The sequence below is a fragment of the Serinus canaria genome, chromosome 2, assembly GCF_022539315.1.
Source record: "Serinus canaria isolate serCan28SL12 chromosome 2, serCan2020, whole genome shotgun sequence".
Classification (NCBI taxonomy): Eukaryota; Metazoa; Chordata; class Aves; order Passeriformes; family Fringillidae; genus Serinus; species Serinus canaria.
In genome coordinates this window covers 24327575-24347389 of record NC_066315.1, presented here as the reverse complement: position 1 = coordinate 24347389, position 19815 = coordinate 24327575, and the positions used below count along the sequence as shown (strand labels likewise).

The following is a 19815-nucleotide window of genomic DNA, read 5'->3' as shown; positions in this document are numbered from 1 at the left end:
TCACAGAGCCCTAGTTCAAATCTGAAGCACTCAGGAAGAAGGTTTTCTCAGAATCTGTTCATTTTCTGTACATTTTCCAACATCTAAATTTTGCTGCTCTAAGCATGAAATCCTTTAAGAGACCCCGTTGCCCCAGCAAGGTAAAAAATGGGCCTGTCTGTGAACTTCAGATGGTTTTACCTCAGAGGGCTGTATCTTCGAGCTTCAATCTGGTGAGAGCAGTTTTCCCATCTTTGAAACAACTGATGCATTTCCCTGAACTGCTGTAAGTCAAGTCTCAGTAATGGCAGCCAGCAAATTGCAGACAGAATCCCATGGAGATTAGCTTCACAGTGAGCACTACAGGGGACAGCTCTGCAGCTCATTTCTTCTCTTTGACCTTCTCTTCTGTTTTAGATGAGCAAATGAAATTTAGGCTAAACTGCCTAAATTATCAAAGATAAAATAGTTGTTTTCTGCATTAACTAACTTTACTCTTTGTAATGTTGTTTGAAACACAGGCATCCAGAGGTGCCAGAGAAGTAAATAAATCAGCTTCTCAACATCTGTGCAGAACTGGGACAGATACGACGCTAAGGTCTCAAATGCACTTCCACAAATGGAGTGCAAAGAAATGCTGCAAGTATTCGTGGGTTTATTCACTGGAGACTTGGGGTGTCTTACAGCAATTACACAGGAGGTCAGCAGGATGCCATGGGCCTTCTTATTGACCAGAACTATTTTACTCTTCCTTCTACAACTCTGCCTGCCGAGGTGAAGACTCCTGGTGCAGTGCAAGCTCACTGAAAAGGAGCTGTGGTCTGTGTTTAAATACCTTGTACAATGTAAGTAGGTGCTGGTCCAATATTGAGGGTCCTAGCTCCTACCAGAAGACAAACATCAGAGCAATTAATGAAAAGGCAGCCTGTTGTAGTTGGAAAGGTAGTTCAGCTTCTTTAGTCCAGTGGACACCACCCCTGAAACAGCAAATTCTGCAGGGACCCAGTGGTGTTTGTTTTACATTGGAGTACTGATCAATCCTTCTGGTATCATCCTGGCAAATAAATTCAATTCAGTGGTGTAGAGTGAGTCACATCCTTCATTTAAGCTGAAAAACCCTTATGTGCTGTGAAAAGCACCAATCACCTGCTTTTTAAAATTTTAAAAGTTCATTAGTAATAAAATGGTTATAAAAATATGAATACAGTTAGAGTTATAATAATTTGGACAACTTGAATTAGGACAATATGAGACAATAGAAACAAAGAGTTACAGATGTCCGGGTACCTTTTTCTGGGCAGCACAAGTCCGATAAGGACACCCGTTAACAAAGGATTAACCCCTAAAAACAATAGCCTGTTGCATATTCATACACTTCATACATGATGCATAAATTCCACTCAAACACAGGATTTGGTCTGGTCATCATCAACTTCTTCCTCATAATCCTAAGGCGCCTTCGATCTTTAGCCAGGCAGGAAGAAGTGTGTTTCTTCTGATAAGAGGGCAATAAATTCTCTTTATCTGAAAGATTTAGGTGTCCTGTGGCTGCTACCTCAGTGTGAGGTAAAAAAGTATAACCTAAAACTATGTTTAAAAAAGTATAACCTAAAACTATGTTTAAAAACTACTTAAGAGAATTAATACAGCATTACTTTCTAACACAACACATATAATATTCATGTTAATATTTTAGAAAAGCCAATCATAAAATACGCATTTTTCACATGCTAAAGCAGTGCAAATGGTTAAAGAATGAAGGAGAAATTATCTTTGAAAAAAAAATAATTAAATCACATTCAATAACAATGTAATCTTCAAGTTTCCAGTCTAAGTTTCTGTATGCTGCAGTTGCACGCTTGTTACTTCTAAATAAAAAGTGGAGGGGGAAAAAAAGAAGTTAAAAGCTCTTCTCAGCACTTAATTTTAATTTTCTTGGCATTCTGTTACGGCCCCATGCCAGGACTACAGCCCCCAGCAGCCCCCGCGCGGCCCCGTCGCGCCCCGGGCGCGCACCCAGCGGGCCGCGCGCGCAGCGCTGTCGTGGCGCTCGCGGCTGAAGGGTCCCCGGCTGCCGCGCCAAACCCGCCGTGTACCTGCGGCGCTCCGGCCTCCTCCTCACCTTCCTCTTCCTCCACCTTTTCCTCCTTCTCCTCGTCCCGCTCCTCCCGCGGCACCTTAGGGCAGAGCCATGAGGCGCGCGGGGCTGGGTAAGCGCGGCGGCGGGGCCGGGCCGGGCCGGGCTTTGGCACTGGCAGGGCCCGGCCCCTGTCAGGGCTGGGGGCGCGGGAGGCGTGAGGGGAGCTGTGCCCTGGGTGCAGGGTTGTGGCAGGGCTCAGGAGCTTTGGCGGGGAAAGGCCATCAGCCCTGCCTCTGCCTCTCCTTCTGGCCCAGCTGGATTTACGGAGCAGCGCTAGCGTTAGTGTTTGTTATAGAATCACAGGATTTAGTTTGGAAGTGACTTCAAAGACCATCTAGGTCCAACCCCCATGCTGTGGCACCTTCCTCTAGACCAGAGGAAGGTGCCACAGAGGCCCATCCAACCTGGTTTTGAGCAAACACTTCCAGGGATGGGGGGGGCATCTCCACAACTTCTTTGGGCAGCTTCGGTGCCTCACCACCCTCGCAGTAAAGCATTATTTTCTAATACTGCATTAAACGTACTGTCTTTCAGTTTAAACACATTTCCCTTGTCCTGTCACTACATGCTCTTGTAAATAGTCTTGCCCCATTTAGTTGTCTTTTGTTCAGTTGTTCTAATGCATGTTAGTTTGAGCCGTGTTCCCATGAATAGGCAGATTTATTGCTTTTCTATGAAGTCCTTCAAAAATTCAGAAATTGCTCATTTGGGGTTTTTTAAAGTGCTTCTCTGTTTTCCTGCCATGTTTAGGGAGTAAAAAACCAAGAATCCCCACTGTTATAAATTTATTACAGATATAGTCTGGTGCAAATTGAGAAATCCTTGCAGAATTCCTGCTGAGTGTTTTGAGCAGCTTAGGCCTCATTTTTCAGCCAGCAGTCATGTTGATGACTATGAGGAAACTTTGAACTCCCACGTCATGTTCTACAACCATGTGGGTGCTGTGACAGCACTGTAAAGCTTGGGAGGTGTTTGCACCTCTGAAGTGTATGACTGAGTTTTGGGGCTTCCTCCTAGAAAGTAGGGCTAAACCAGGTGTGTCTGACACTACCCTAGATTTACTCCTACACTTCAGACTTGTATTGTACAGTAGTATTTTCATGAAATAAAACAAGTTTGAGGAACACTTCTTAGTGAATCAAGAGAGGTGTTAGGAAGTGTATCATTAAGAAGTGGGCATTTGATAGTGCTTAGGTCTTCAGTCCTTTTGTCTGTCAGACTCACAGCTCCCTCTGGGTTGGAGCGGAGGCCGCCCAGCTGTGTGCTGTTTCTGGAGAGGGGATGGGTGTTTATGCAAGGAGTTCTGAAGGAAGCGTGCCTGCTGACTGTTGTGTTTACAGGTGATGGAGCAGCTGCAGGGAGCTATGGCTATACCAACAGTGGCTACAGTGTTTATGAAGAGGAGAACGACAGGTTAACGGAAAGTCTGCGTTCAAAAGTCAGTGCCATTAAATCGGTACGTGTTTAACTGCAGTGGTGTCACCACGGTCAGGAAATTCAGTTATGTGAATCAGGGAAGCAGTAAACTTAGTTTAAAACAGAAATTTAAAACTGTGGTGTGTTAACCTGGCTGGATTTTAGGTGACTGCCAAAGCTGCTCTGTCACTTCTCAGGTGGATGGACACGGAAGGAAAAAGCACAATGGAAGGTTCATGCATCAACATAAGGGCAGGGAGAGATCACACACCAACTACCATAATAAGCAAAACAGACTCGACTTGGGGAAATGAATTTATTGACAGTCAGATCAGTAGAGTAGTGAGAAATAAAAGACTTAAAATGGCTTGCCACTACCTTTTCCTTTTTCCTGGGCTCAGCTTCACTCCCAATTTTCTCTGCTTCTTAACTCTCAGTGGTACAGGGGAACAGGGAATGGGAGTTGCAGTCAAAAAACATGTAATGTGGAAACAGCTCTTAGAAATAGCATGCCAATATCCTCTGAAGAAGTTTGGTGTTCTGATGATTCTGATTCCTTTCAGAGATTGAGGACTTCTTTCAAACAGGTCTAACTGAAAGATAGCTCTGAGATTAAAGTTGTGTGGATTTCTTGTTCTTGAAGCTTTAAGTTTTATAAAACTTCTTTAAAAATTTTTGTATTTTTACAAAATTCACATTCCAGTGAATTTCTTAGGCCTGAACTCACTCGACGGCTTACTGCTAATACTGTTGCTTAAAATTGGTTTAGTGTCAAAGAGAAATTAAACAGGTTTAGAATAAGAATTTGGAGCAAGTTAAAGGGTAAAAAAAAGCTTTGACCTTTGTTATCAAATTTAATTTCTTGTTTCCTGCTGTGGTATATTACATTTCAAAATCCATGTATGTCAAAAGAGCGTTCATGGTTCCCCAAGGAAATCTTTCTGGAGTTCTGTCTTTTCGTGCAATGGGATAATCTTGGCACACAGAGTAGCCTTCACATAATCCAAGAAGCTCCATGTAAAATCAGTCTCACTGATGATTGAAATGCATCAGTATGAGAAAATGAGACTCAAGTTTTGACATGTGAAAACAAATGGGTTTTGGCTAATCCAAAGCATGGGGGCCTGGATGGCATTTCCCTCCATCCCAGGAGTTGAGCGGGTTGTTCAAGGCCAGTGTGCTGATAACGGAGGAAAGGCCACTAAGAGTCGGGCTCAGTGTCAGTTCTCCCCTGTTTAACTCCATAGCTGCTTTAAGCCAAGGCTCTTCTGGCTGGCTCCCACCTTTGTGATGTTTCAGCTCCAGCTGTGCCTGGTCTCATACCTCCCTGATTCCAACCCTAACCTCACTTCACTTTCTGGCTTGACCTGGGGCCTGTCTCAGGCTTCTGCCCAAGCTGTTGCTGGCCCTGGTCGCTGTCTCAGGACTGGTTCTAGTGCAGCTTTCCTCCTTCTGCTCTGTGACATAAAGCAGAGAACGGCTACACAAGTTCACAGAAGACAGTCCTCCTGTTTATAGCACAGCAGCTTGTCAAAAGAGATGCATTTGCAGGTTACAAGTGTCAACTCCAGCAACACTTTTGAGTCAAACCAATGCTCATGGTTGTCTCTGCTGTGTGCCAGCAGTTTTAACAGTTGTTCCAGGAATGGGTAATGGCTACTTCAGACTTGACTAGATCTTGAGTTTTTTAAAATCCGTCCAATAATTCAAATAAGACATTATCTGGAAAAGGGGAAGAGGAGCATCAAGTACTTCCAGTGGCTCTTTAGACTCATCTAGTCAGATGGAAAATCTTTTCTTTTCCTAAGGGTTATTGATAGAATACTGTGCATGTTATTTTGTTTTTTGAAAATACCAGGTATTGCTTTCACTGGGGAAAATGCTAGTCATGTTATGTATTTTTGACTGGGATCTCTATTCTGTGTATTTCCCTAAGGGTTATTGATAGAATACTGTGCATGTTATTTTGTTTTTGTTTTTTGAAAATACCAGGTATTGCTTTCACTGGGGAAAATGCTAGTCATGTTATGTATTTTTGACTGGGTTCTCTAATCTGTGTATTAACAGATTCTTCGTATTTAATACTTTTTTTTTGGTTTTGTTTTGTTTTGTTGTTTTGGGTTTTTTTAATAGCTTTCAATTGAAATTGGAACAGAAGTTAAAAACCAGAATAAAATGTTAGCAGAAATGGTAAGTGTAGAATAACTACCTTTCTTTAAATATGGGTCAGGATTAGAAGTTAATAATGTAAAATATCCTGTCTTTTAGTGTGAATATTGGTATTAAAATTTTGACAGCTTATTGTTGACTGTAACATGTGACTGATTTGTCAGCAGCATCAGTATTTCTGTTCAAAAAGATAAGATGTGCAAATACATTACTGTTAAGGCACAACCTAGATCTTTATGCTTCGGATATGAGTATAGATTTTTAATCAGCAAATGTCAAGTATTACTAAAAAGGCACTTCTATATTTAATTGTATTCAAGAACAGAAGAAGGAAGGAAAAAATAAGGGAGTCAGAAATGCCTTTTTTGCTTACACTTTGATTTGGCTTGGGGTAGTAATAGCATTGAATAAATGGATGTAAGGTTTTGCCTCTAAAATAATATTAGTTTTGAAAACTTTGAAAAAACAGGGGAAACTATATTTACTGAGCTGTATGGGTATTTCTTTCTCAGAGTAACATGTTTTTTGCTCTTTTGTTTGCTTGGTTGTTTCTTTTTTAAATATAGGAGAATGATTTTGATTCTACGGGTGGACTTCTAGGTGCAACTATGGACAGACTGAGAACACTCTCCAGAGGAAGCCAGACAAAGCTATTATGCTACATGATGCTCTTTTCATTATTTGTTTTTTTTGTCATATACTGGATTATTAAACTGAGGTGATGCATGTTACCTCTGGTTTACATTGTATAATTTCAACTGTAGTCTTAGTTAATGAAGACATTGATTTAAAGTGGCACATTTTGTGGATAAACGAGTGAAATTGTTGTAAATTGCATTAACAATTAATGCGAAGTTATATATAGTTTTCTTAATGTATCAGAGTTTTTCCATCATCCCTGTTTTGGGGGGATTATTTGTAAATATGCAGAAATAACTAGCATAGTGGGATGGATTTTTTTAGGGGAAAATAGTTTTTAGAATTGATTGAAAAAACTCAAAGAACAGTAGTTATTTGAAAATGAAGTAATTGCAGAATTTCAAAGCTTTCTTTTTCATTCTGCTTTTCATTCTGGGCCATGCTCTAAATTAGAGCTCCAGTTTCAGGCATATTTCAGTATATGGCATATCTCAGTAATTTCAGTTGCAAGATGACAAAGAATATGTGGATCTTTCTAAACAGATCTTACCTGTGGAGTTTTAAAAGCTGACCTGAAGCTAGCAAATGTAATAGTGGTATCCCCAAAAATTACTTTTGTGTTTAGATCTGATAATGTTTAAGTAACTTTAGCTGGGTGTTTTGGCAAGAAGTTACTTAAAACTAGATTTTTTATTTTTTAATTTAAATGTGACAGATCATGTTTACGCATCTACTCTTTTAAGCAAATGCCTTTCATCATTGGGACCAACCAATATGGACACAGTACAAATGTTTTCTTTATATTTAAAGTATTTAAAACTGAAATGATTCAATTGAATCACTTGAACTTTCACCATTAAGTGTGTTCACTCTTCAATTAGTGATAGTCCTAAATCTACAGTGCATGATGTCTGAAATACAGTGGCAGATATTTTTAATTTTATATTAATGTATATTATGATGCATTTGTTGGAGGTGCAGTCACATTAGGGTACTTTATTTTGAAGACTTAGTTTTGGCTCACCAAGTAGTTTCTAATCATTGAGGGTATTGCATTGCTGAGTTTAACATTAAAAAAAAATAAGTTTGCTAGATATCAAAATTGTATCTACAATTTTTCAAAAACTTTTTTAGAAATACTGTATGATATGTTACCATTAATGACCAATTATGAACTTAAAAATAAAGTGTCCCTGTAGTATTATCCTAGCTAGTGTTGTTTATATACATCTTTTTCTACTGTAGAATACCAGTGTATTTTTTGGAAATTGTGCTGTATTTAAGGGGCAATTTTTATTTTTTAATCAATAATACAGGCTGCCTCATCCAGCTTAAATGTCTGTTTTAGGAAGATTTTAAGTAATTATGCACAGTTTTCATATTAATGGGGTTTTTTTTAATATTTTTCTTAATAATTATGCATACAACATGGTACATTGCTGCTGAAGTTCAGCCTCTGCAAGTTTCAGATACACTTAAACAGTTGTTTGTAGAATTCTGCAAATAAAAACTTAACACTACTCCCATCACCAAAAGTCCATGGCAGAGTGGAGTACAAATTTATATGGATTTGTCAAAGATGACAGAGCTCATTTTAATGATTGCTTGCCAAAAGTGAAAGATAGGGAAGGTACCTGTAATTGAGAGGAAAGGCACTATTCTGTGGTTTCATTATGGCAGGGAATAATTTGTGCCATAATTATTCATCTTGAAAGCAAAGCTATACTGAAATGAGATTAAGCTACAAAGCTTCCATTCATATGGAAGTTCTGTTTTGTAATTATCAGCTTAGATGCTGTGAAGTGTAGGTAAAGCTTGATTAAAGAACATATTTTTTTCTGTGTGTTTTGCATGGGTCATTGGAAAACAGGTAACCCACTGAAAAAATGGAATGCAGGAGGCTGCAAGCTTTCAGAGTGCTTCATATCAACAAAAATTTGACACTGGAAAACACAGAGTGGTAATGGTGAAAGACCTTGATGTGCTTTCTGATGGCAAAATTAGTGATCTGTACCCCTTGAGTGTGCAGCACAAGTCCAGCTATGGTTTCTTAATTTTCAAGGAAGAGTGCAGATGCATCACTTTCTTGGAAGTATGTCCATGTATTTGCATATGATGGAAAGCATGGTTTCATCTGAGCCACCTCCTATTGACATCAATCTGAAGTCCCTGCAGAAATATAAAGGGTAGATTTAAACATTTGCGTGCTGTTCTGATGGTGCAGTTCTGGAAAGCTTGCCCAGAATTGCTTACACATTGCATACAAACACCACATGCCTGCAGAGCACCTCATCCACTGGCTCCTGGGCAGGTGGGCTGTGATGCTTCCCACAACACCCCTGCTGTGCCTGTCCCAAAGCTGTAGGTGCCTAAGCCTGCAGTTGAACTGTAGGAGGGGAGGGAGCTTTTCCAGGGCCAGCAGCAAAAAACATTGCAGCACTTATATTTGCTTAACTGTGGTAAAAGGGTCGACCAGTACATGAGGAATTGGAGAATTGCACAGAAAGGGTACAACCATTCAAGGTTTTTAACCAATCCAGGTTTTTCTAATGGCTATATAGGATCTGGCAAAAGCTTTATTAGTATTATATAGAACCTTAATGTTACATAGTATAATATTACAAGTAGTCCTGTATAGTATTCTAGTGTAGTTTTATATAGTCTGTAGAGCTTCTGTGCTTTAAAAATTAATGGCTGCTTCAAGAATATTTACTCTTTATTTGCTATTTCTAATCACACTTGTTTCAAACCTGCCATAACCATCCCAAGTCAACCCTAACAGTATTGCCTAAGTTCCCTGTGCTCGCCAGAGTGCTAACTACTGCAGCCTCAAGCAATTTTACTCACAAATATTTTACCTCTGAGGAGAAGAAAAAACACCAATAAAACTACCAGAACAATTCTAAACTAGCTCTGCTTAGTAACTGAAGATTCCCCACCTTCCTATGGGCCTTGCTGAAGGCAGCAGACCTGGAACAGTGGTAGGTTGCTTGTTCTTAGTGCTGCGGTGCTGTCTGCTTTGTCAAGCTGCAGAAAGCCCCTGCCAATGCTCAGCATTCGGCATCTTCACTGTAGCAACAGCAAGTAACTAATCCTCAGAACTCCTCTGTGATGTCAATAGTAATCCTTTCTCTGCAGCAGGAATCCTGGACACATGGGACTTGTTTATGTGAAATTAAATAGGCAGTGGTAAGATCTGGCTTTGGTGGTGTGTGTGACAAGTCAGACTATCACATATAAAAACACATCTCAAAAAACCAGAACACCTTTCGTATGTTTTGTGCTTGTGTGTATCTTTAGAAATTTGTTAAATATTATATTTTTGTTTCTATGGGTGAGATAAGGAATATTTCTTACAGAATCTACAGCCAGGTGACTAATGCTGATCTCTCCTCAGGGGAGACAGGACAGAAAGTTTCCCCCTAATTTAAGCAGATTAAGATGACAAAAGACACAAATTATTTTAATCCAGCAGCCTCTTCTGGGAAAGAAACTTGCTTTCATCATAAGATGACAAAACCACAGGATTAACTATCCTGCCAGAAACTCTGTAAGGAAGCTGGGAAAGAGCACATAATGAGGTCAACTTCTATATCAGTTATTTAATGTATGCTTATACTTGATAGTTTATCTTATATCAAGAATGCATTATTAATACAGCACATAAATATTTCAATATATATACATACTGGAATTTGATTGCTTTTGTGAGGGACGTTGTTATGCTACTGCTGTAAAGACTTTTATTTGGCACAACAACATCTTGCTTTTGATTTCTGCATCACCATTTTGTTGCCACATGCTGAACTACCTGCAGCCCTGCTGAGGTGAGCACCAGCATGGGGTGGCTTCCCCCTGACCAAGGACCGTGATGAACCAGCCTGCAGCGCACCAGGCAATTTGTCAAGGTGTCATTTTCAGGGACCAAACCTCTAGCTACTTGTTGAATGTCATTGAATGCTGTTTTCTTTAGAGTGTGGGAGTTAACCTGAGGAAGGAGAGAAATCCAACTATTGTGTTCTATTCCTCTAAAATATTCCCTGTGAAGAGTTTTCTTACATTCAGGAAAACCCATGTGTCTGAAATACTCACTGTAGGTTATAAGACTTCACTCAACCAAATCAAGAGACATAAACGGTAAAAGTTAATCCATGTTTTAATGAATAAAAGCAAAAAATTCTTCAGTGTCAAGTTAAAAAAACTGCACTGCGGAGGGAGGGTGAGAAGCCATTTCCACCCACCAAACTCAATCCAGGTGATTAATAACTTCTAGTTAGGTAGCAATAGGCAAAAAAAAAAGCCCTCCGTGTTGCCAAATCATGTTTCCCGTCTCCACAGAGGCCATGTCATACAGCCTTCAGAAATGTGTCAAGCACTGCTTGAAGGAGAAAAAACAAGCTCCCTTTAATCTTGGACTACCCTCATTTGAAGGTTATGAGATAAGAAAGTTGTTCTAATGATTAGGAAACCTCTCATTTACAGCCTGAAAATGTACTTCTGAATAGTGTCATCCAAAATAGTCTGCAGTTAACATTCCTCTGTTGGCTGTTGTTGACCGCTCTGCACCCTGAGTGACATTTGGACCTCGTTTTGCACAAGCTAAGCCATGTCTATTACCTTGCCCCTAAAAATTTTGGTCCCAATTTTCCTGAAAATCAGGGCTGGTCCTTATCCCAGTCTGAGCTCTCCCTTGTGTGCAATTTCCCCAGCCATAAAGCAGAGGCATGTACCCATTCACAGCACAAGCAAACTTCTAGATCTTGTAATGTGCTATATGCAGCTCATGGCACACTAAATCTGTCTGCAGCTTCAAGCTGGTAAAATGTGATCATGTTTGCAGTTGTGCCTTCCAATACCATTTATTATCTACAGCTGAGCAGCTGGGCCTGCTGTGGGAGCTGCTCTACACTACATTTTCCTCTGGAAAACCATATGGAATTGGATTGAAGCTCTTTCTGTTCCCAAGCAAGCTGAGAGGAGCCTGCTGCACTATCTGTGATGCAGATGTCTTCATGAAACTTCAAACTTCCTGCCAAAATAAACTGAGAATTTTTTTTTTCCCTTTTCTGGCAGAGATCAGTGCCGGTCAGACGGGGAAGAAAGTGAGTTTTGGTGATTTAAGCCCTGGTTCTGCTAGTAGCCTGGCATTATGGCAGCAGTCCCTCAGAGATCCTGCTCTCCACTTCCCTGATAGAAGGCCATTGGTAAAAAACCTTACCAAGGTTTGCATGGCTCAGAGTATCGCTGCTTCCCCGGACATTTATACACTGCTTCTTTTCAGCACAAACTGCACTTGATTACAAAACCTTTGCCCTTTTTTTCTCATAACTCACTATTTCAGGTTTTAACTATTTTAAGGTTTTATTACTGGCAAGAATTTTCTCAAGAAAAGGTACTGATGAACCCTCAAGCCTAGTATTTTGTGACTTCTTCCATATTCAGACTCAGCTAGATTACCTATAGGCTGTCCAAATTAAGCAGAATCTGAAGGAGGCTTTGTTCTAGAGAGAAGAGTTTGAGCTGGTGCCACCCAGTGCAGCAGGCCTCTGACCAGGGTGGCACAGCCCACAGCCATGCCTGCCAGTTCCCATGACCCTGTTCCTTCCCCCTCAGGGGCATTCTGAAGGCCAAGATGAGGGAATGAGTATCACCTTGGCCTGCTCTGAGCATAAAGCAGAGTTGAGCACAGCTCCACTTTAAAGTCATCACTGTACAGTTACCTGCCTTGATTTGCTATCTTAAAGGTAAATGTCATGTGCTTCATCTCCTAAATTCCTTCTCAAGGTACTCATAAAAGTCAAAGAAAGTGGTAGATAGGCATCTGTCTCAAAGCCTCTGCAGAAAAAGGTGGAAACTGCAGATTTTGTTTCACAGATGACAGCAATTGGTATTAAGTCTTGTCTCAGCAGTTAGGTACAGACTTCAAAGCAAATTGTTTTTGTCAGCAGAAATGGAAAGGTTTCATTTTGTTTGGTATAACTATAAATTACTATAATGAAAAAAACTGATTAAAGCCCCCAGTTTTCTGGACTCACTCAAGTTTAGACATGTTTTATAAAGAATGAAAGACTATAAGCAATGAAATAAAAAATTAAACTGAGTGAAGTATTTGAACTAACTTTTGAAACATGGAAAGGAAAAAAAAATCTAGATGGAAATACATTACTTAAAAAAAAATCCACTCAAAATTATACAGAAGTTTGTTTTTTAACTATCCTCAATTACAAATAGACCTTCATATTGCAAGAACTACATGACAGTTGAGGAGTAAAATGAAAATGTGTTTCTTCTGCAGCTATGCATTTGCAATGCTACGTACACTTCTATTTCACATGAGTAGTCAATATTTTTCACTACTGCTTTCTTGAGTCTTTTACAATGTAGCAAGTAAAGAAATTATAGCATTTTCCCCATCACAGTCCACAGGAAAAAAACTTTTGAAAAATGATGTTTAGTAGTTAATAACAATCTTAATTAAAAATAACCAATCAAGCCAAACTGTTTTAAGAAGACCTCATAAGTTCTTCCTATAACAATTGAAGTGCACATAATTACTATTAAAATATATGGATCACTACCTGAAAATTTTTAAAAGTCAGGAAGTCTGAAAAATTGCAATAAACTTGATTCTAAAAGGTTTCTTTCCTCAGTCTCTCATAACCTGGGTTTTTCATATAAATGATGGCTTGTTCAATAATAGTTTTTTGCCAAGTCACGATGTCCTTAAGGCCTTTCAGATGGAGAGAAAAATAAACAAGCAGGACTCCAGGGTAGTGCTTTCCTACTCCAGAATCCTGCTATTAGGGTACAGTTTGGAAAGCCTATTCTTTAAGGGGTTTAGATTGGCTTGTTTTTTCTATGAAACTTTTTGATATTTGGGCTCCAGGCTTTTTTTTTTTTAACCTATTGTTCTTACTAGAATTTGTACAAGTGAGACATTTTCATATATATAATCAACCCAGTATAGACACCTACATGGTGAAGCAGCTCTCTTCATGCAGCTCTCTGCTTTCTAGAGAACAGGAATTAAGATATGCCAGTTGTTCTACAAAGTTTAAAATGTTACTGATTAAATGACAGATATGAATAAAATAAGCTGGCAAACAGTTTTGTGCTGTTTCTGTTTGTGATCTCTAACTGACCCTAATAACTAAAATTCAGAGACTTCATTCACTAACTACGCATTGTGCTGTATGTTCTTTGAGGAGTGAGTAACAGCCTGATGTGTTGAAGATTAACCTACATCTCTTTGGGAACTTCATAAAGATTATGCTACAAAAACATTTGAACATTAGGACTAGATGTCCTGCTGTGCAATGATACTGCTGCTACTGGACAAACATCACAGTGACGTGAATGGTTACTCAGACTGCTGTACTAATAAGAAGGGCTTTAGAGAAGCTGCTGCTTTGCTTATTGTTACAGATTAACAAGATTCTATCTTGAACGTGTAATTGTTTGTTTAGGTAAAACTCTCCTTGTCCCTTCCTGGACCTTTGGTTACTCAATTGTGGAATTTTACTGATTCATAGAAAATTTCAGAGTATAAATATCACGATGTCTTTAGCCTCATTTATAACAGTATTTGTTTTAGAGGTAGAAAGATACATTTCTTTGGCCAGCTGACTGCATACACCAACAGGAAACACTCTGGATTTCTTCTGAGAAAAATGTGACTGATGTTATACTTGGAAATCACCCTGGAATCTACACAGAAAAGCCCTGCTCACAGTTAGCACTACTATACTGGTCTAGGAAATCTTGAACAAAACTATGTAAAAGCAGGTCCACATTAATCTGTCCAGACTACATAATTTACAGTAAGTGCTGCAAAGGCAGGGATTCATTTTATTCAGATTGCTTACTGCAGTAGCTCTTAACTTCTCTATCACCAGTGACCATTACTTGTTAAAATAAGGCTGTGAAAAAAAATTACTAAGTTAAACCATCATATTGACAGCTGGCTTAAAACCACCATCATAAAGCAGTCTGTACCTCTGTAAGAAAATTTCAGGAGTCTACTTGTCAAAAATATTGAGGATCTCTTGATTTACTGCAATGGCATTCTTGTTCATAAAATGCTATTAAAAATAGAGAAACTCAACCTACCTAAGAAACAAGCTTTTTGTAGATTTTCTCAAGTGTTCTGCTCTCACTGTACAAAGACACATTTACCAAAACTTTCAACTAACTGAGCTACTGATTTGGCTAACTTTGGTTTAGGTATTGTCTATATAAGGGCTGAACAGAAAACTGTTACTGCAAGAGAATCCAAGGTCAATTTTGGTCCTTCTACAGAATATAAGACACTGAGGCCAGACACCAAGAAAACTGTTTCCTTAAGGAGAATTTTGCTCTAAGTAGACAGAGACTAAAATTTGAAGGGACTTCAATAATTTGCAAAAAGGCCTCTGGACCATTTTAACAATCTAACAGCTTTCTGGAAGCAATTACGTCTCTTGTATGTCTCACATGGGATCTAGTGTGACTAAAAGGGTGGAGACTGCTATCAGAACAGGCTACTGCAGAAGCCAAGTGGGGAACTCCAGTTTCACGCATGTCTGGGGAAAAAGAGAAAGCTGATTTTCATTCATTTTAGAAGAAAGCTTTTGGTTTTATTTCTGTTCTTGTAATCAAGATTGCAAGCAAACAAAAAGCAAAGAGAAAAAGTCACTGATTGGTAGCTCTCAATTTTCCCACCTTTTTTTTACTCTGGGCAGATACCAGAGGACCATCAGCCAAAATACTGAGTTTTCCTCTTTCATTTGACATTTAAGCTAACCTGTGGGCAGTTCAAACTTCACAACTGTAATGCAAAGCCAAGATTTGGCAAGAGAAGAAGTTCCAACACATGTCTACCCATAGCTAATTGCACTGGGTGTCCTTGCATCCACAACCCACTTCAGTGACATGCAATAAAACGGAACAAGACCATTCACACTGGTGAGAAGCTGCTGCTCTTTTTAAGTAGGTGATTGTTTAACAGGACAATCACCTACATAAAAAGAGCAGCAGCTCTTTTTTTTTTTTTAAGAGGCTAAATTTCAGTTAAAGCCACTTTGTATTTTCATCACTCCCTTACCTGTAAAGCCTACTCACGAGAACTTCACTGGTGAATCCCATTCCTCCCCAAAACTGGAGACAGCTATCAGTCACTTCACGGGTCAGACGACCAGCCTTTAGCTTAGCCATGGAAGCAAATTTTGTCACATCATTGCCTTCTACATAGAGAGCTAATAAAAAAATAAGAGAGAAAAAAGCAGTCACTCTGGAAGTCACCTCCCCATGTTCCTTTAGCCTGACAAGGTTCTTTGCACTAAGAGAAGCACATCTGGTAAGCAGATGTGGGAGCTCACCCACGGCGCGGTGCAGCAGCGAGCGCAGGAGCTCCATTTCGGTTGCCAGCTCGGCCAGGCGGAAGTGCACGGTTTGGTTGTGCAGGACAGGCTGGCCAAACACCTTCCGCTGCCGTGTGTAGGCAATAGTTTCTTGTATAACAGTTTCCATTGGTATCAGGGCTGGAGGAAACAAAGCACAGCACACATCATTTTAGCCAGATCTATTTAGCTTCTTGTTGAAAAAATAAGGGTTTTTTCACGTTGTTCAAGCAACACGTTAGGTTTTTTAAAGGAAATTGTTCTGTACGCTCAGTTTGGGGCGAAGCTTCAATTCTGAGGAGAGTCTGGTACCTCCTTGTACCTTGAAGACATCTATCTCACTTGAGCCCTGGAACTGCCAAACTGCCAAAACCTGGAAGAGAGGGAAGAGAAGTAGGTAGGAAAGAGGGAGAGTCATAAAAAGCAGTACCAACATGATGCGGTAAACTTTATGCTTAGGGTCTCATTTAGGGCCCTAGCAAAAGCTTGTGGCAACTCCTACTCTCCATGCTACCGGTGTCCTGAATGTTTGTTAAAATTCTGGAAAAACATCTGAAGGCAGACAGTGTAGTGTGCTTGGTGAGGAAAGCTATACAAATGTAAATTAAAGGAAGCCTTCAGGGAGAAGGCAGAAACCTATTCTGAGATCAAGGAACACAAATAGACTGCTTATTATATCTGTGTTCTGTGATCCCAGCATAGAGAAGAAAAAAATTCATACCCACTGAAATAAAACCATTAAATAATTCTAATAATGGAAACAGCATGAAAATAGGGCTGCTGTAAAACAGGTGAGAGAGGCAGCAGATGATGCTTTAAAGAAGAGCTAGTTTGCTGCTGCTTTTTGTGCAAACTGAGACATATCTCATTTTAAACAAGAAAAAAGGGAAAAGTTTCTCTTCCAAGGCAAACCAGCCTTGAAGTGAATGACTAAGCTATTGGTCCCTTGCAGTGTAGCTGGGATAACAGCAGATACAAAATGTGTGGAGAATTTTGTTTGGCAAATATGGATTCATGTTACTGTGACAAGCAGCAGGGCATGATTTCACAAATCTATCTGTATGAGAATGGTCACATTTTCTCTCTTCAAAATATTCATATCCACATCCATTTGCATTTAAAATCTCAACCACAAATCTCTGAATGTGAAATGCAAAATAAACCTAAGCCTTGGACTAGTATGAAATCCCTTTTCCTACCTGCCAGTTACTCACATGATAGTCCCTTGCAGGAGCCTCATGTGGCTCCATGTACCTTTCTGCTTTGTTTTCAAGATCACAGTATTTAAATTTCATCTCTGTGCTGCTGTCCTTCGTAGACTCTGCATCCCACCCATTCTTCCTGCCATGATCATTCACCATCACTTCCACAGAGCACCATTTTTCCCATGATGTCTCCACATTCCATAGGGTGATCAGCTTTTCTCATTACCTAAATATGTTCCCTTTCTTTCTCATACAACTAACCGCAATGCTTATTTTTTCAGAAAAGCATATACAGTAATGTCCTCATTTCTTCTGTGTTAACACACTATGTTGTCACCCAAACGCTGGCTTTCTGGACAGGAAAATAAATTTCTGTTTTCAGGAATATCTCTTGAATAGAAATACCGTCCTTCCGAAGGACAATATCATATAACACTGTAGCATGTATAACACCTACAGCTTTTTTACTTGTATGTCTATGGTCTCCAGTTTGAGAAATGTAGGGAAAGAGCAAGGAGTATCCAGGCACCACTTGTCCCTTTCCCTCCGACCGAAATCTGGGAAGAATATAGCATAGTCTGAGCTGCTGGGTGGGAAACTAAACAGTACATGCCAGTGCTAGGAGAGCAGAAGGGAGGTGGAAGGGATAAGGACAAGGGATTCATCTTGTGTTGGTCTGTCAGTGCAAGGTGCTCTAGCATGGCTTGGGTGGTTCCCAGCACCCAGAACCAGGGAAAGAGGGATGGGAAACAGCAAAGAGGAGGCAGGAACAAGATAAGGTGGGAAGAAACAGGACAGAAATTGTTCAGGTCCTGCTTGCAAAAGGTCTAAAGATCATGAAGTTACTTTGGTCAAACTCTGCTCAGGCTGTCACCACACATCATGGCTCAGACTGGTGTTCTGGGAAAACTGCTCTTATAGTGTCCACCCCTCCAATTCACTGCCTCCTTCCTGCCCCTGCTGATCCATTCTCCCATTTCATTTGCTACCATTATTGCCCTTCTTCTTATTTCAGGAACTGTCATTTGCGAAATCTAAGGACTGTCCTGGCCTGCTTCAAAAGAGGCCATCAGGTCAAGGGTCATGATTCTCTCCCTCTACTCTGTTCTCCTGAGACCCCATCTGGAGTACTGCATCCAGCTCTGGAGCCCACAATACAAAACAGCCATTGATCTGTTGCAGCAGGTCCAGAGGAGGGTCCTGAAGAAGATGAAAGGGCTGGAGCACCTCTCCCATGAGGACAGGCTATGAGTGTTGGGGTTGCTCAGCCTGGAGCAGTGCAGGCTCTGGGGAGGCCTTATTGCAGAATTTAATATATAAAGGAAGCTTATAAGAAAGATGGGGACAGAGTTTTTACCAGACCCTGTGGTATCAGGACAAGGGGGACTGTTTTTAAAGGGAAGAATGTAGATTTAGATTGAACAAAAAGAAGAATGTCTTGGAACTGGAACTACATGATCTTTAGGGTCCCTTCCAACCCTAACCATTCTATCATTTTACGACTCTAAGAAATGTCTTATGAGAGTGGTGAGACACTGGGACGTTGTTGCCCAGAGAAGCTGTAGGTGCCCCAAGACACATCCATTCCCTGGACATGTTCAAGGCCAGGATGGATGGGCTTTGAGCAAGCTGTTTTAGTGAAAGGTGTCCCTGCCCAGGGTGGAGGGTTTGGACATGATGAACTCCCTTCCCAAACCATTCTGTGATGCTGACGACAGGTACTCAGAGCTCTGAGCACAGATCTAACATGGCAAAGCCTGGCTGGGTAGCAAACAGCACCAAAATGTAGCACATCATGGATACCATGACAGCCAACAGCCATGTTCAACAAGATAACAGCCCACAACACTTTCCCAGACATACAAATTCAGAGAAATTTGTATGTCTGGGAAATGCCATTCATAATAGGGAATTGCCCCTCTTTTTCTGTGTATTTGTTTCCTTTGCTTATACAATGTTCCCCACATCCTCAGACAAACCCCATGGGTTTCAACTGACAGCACATGCAGGAAATGTCACTCTAGAGCACCCTAAGGAATGCGTGGCCTGCCACACAGCTGAGAATTGTGAAAGCACTTGAAGTTGCCAATGCAGAATAACCTTTTCCTCGTATTTCCAGACAACTTATATTATTCCACTTAAAATTTCTGCTTACCGTAAAGACACTTTGTCTCGTTGCTGTGTTTCCTCTCAAGAGAAAAGGAAATGAATATGTTTTTCATAGGTTGTGACTGATCATTCTCTAATGAAATGTACAGTGAGCTCTAAGCTGAGCAATCTGATTTTTAAGTGTGTTGCCCATGCAAAAGGATCTGTCATCCTCCTTACTGGCCATGACTCAATGGTGTTCATAAAACTGAAGTTGCAGGAGCAAAAAGAATTCATTAGAAAAGTACCATTCTGCTCTCACATGCACACTGAACTCCCTCTTTGTCTCTAAATTAAGCAATTCACAAGACAACTGTTTGTTTTTTTTGCCATAGCAACATTCTTTTCCTGGGATCAGTGCAACAGACCCTCAAGTGGACAGTGTTTGCCAAGGGTCACAACACGGGAGACACGTGGCACCCTTTTTCTTTCAATGGAGCAAGAAACACAGTGACTTTGAACAATGCCTTTGATGATATATCACTCAGAAGAAGAGACCACACCTGGGAGCAAATTTTGCAATTCCAGGAAGCTAGTTTTCCATTTGTATTTTAAACCTATTCAACTGAAAATAGATTTTAAAAGAAAAAAGGCAAATGAAGAAAGATACTGGCCACAAAGAAGATAATTAGGAAACAAAAAGAAGTCCAGAGCATGTGATACTTGAAACTAAAACTACATAAACCCCCCCACAAACCAAAGAGAAACAGAACAAAGAACCCCAAACACAACAAAATAACAC

General features: G+C 40.2%; 2 protein-coding genes across 3 annotated transcripts in view; one reads left to right on the top strand and one right to left on the bottom strand.

Moving 5' to 3' along the window:
- Positions 1-1990: 1990 nt before the first annotated feature.
- On the top strand, positions 1991-6435 carry BET1 (Bet1 golgi vesicular membrane trafficking protein). The gene is made up of 4 exons (XM_030231756.2): positions 1991-2189; positions 3460-3575; positions 5669-5725; positions 6271-6435. Exons 1-4 carry the CDS (start codon positions 2171-2173, stop codon positions 6424-6426), a joined length of 348 nt encoding a protein of 115 aa, XP_030087616.2. The 5' UTR covers positions 1991-2170; the 3' UTR covers positions 6427-6435.
- Positions 6436-6579: 144 nt separating this feature from the next.
- The window catches only part of LOC103813117 (probable acyl-CoA dehydrogenase 6), a 76236-nt gene continuing 63000 nt past the window's right edge, over positions 6580-19815 (bottom strand). The window contains exons 7-10 of one of the 2 annotated variants that reach the window (XM_050971104.1): positions 16033-16093; positions 15700-15861; positions 15426-15576; positions 6580-8512 (exon numbers count right to left, since the gene is read on the bottom strand). In XM_050971104.1, coding sequence (XP_050827061.1) covers positions 8422-8512; positions 15426-15576; positions 15700-15861; positions 16033-16093 — 465 coding nt within the window. In that variant the 3' untranslated portion in view covers positions 6580-8421. The remainder of the gene's footprint in view (positions 8513-15425; positions 15577-15699; positions 15862-16032; positions 16094-19815) is intronic. The other variant, XM_018909758.3, reaches the window with a different exon arrangement.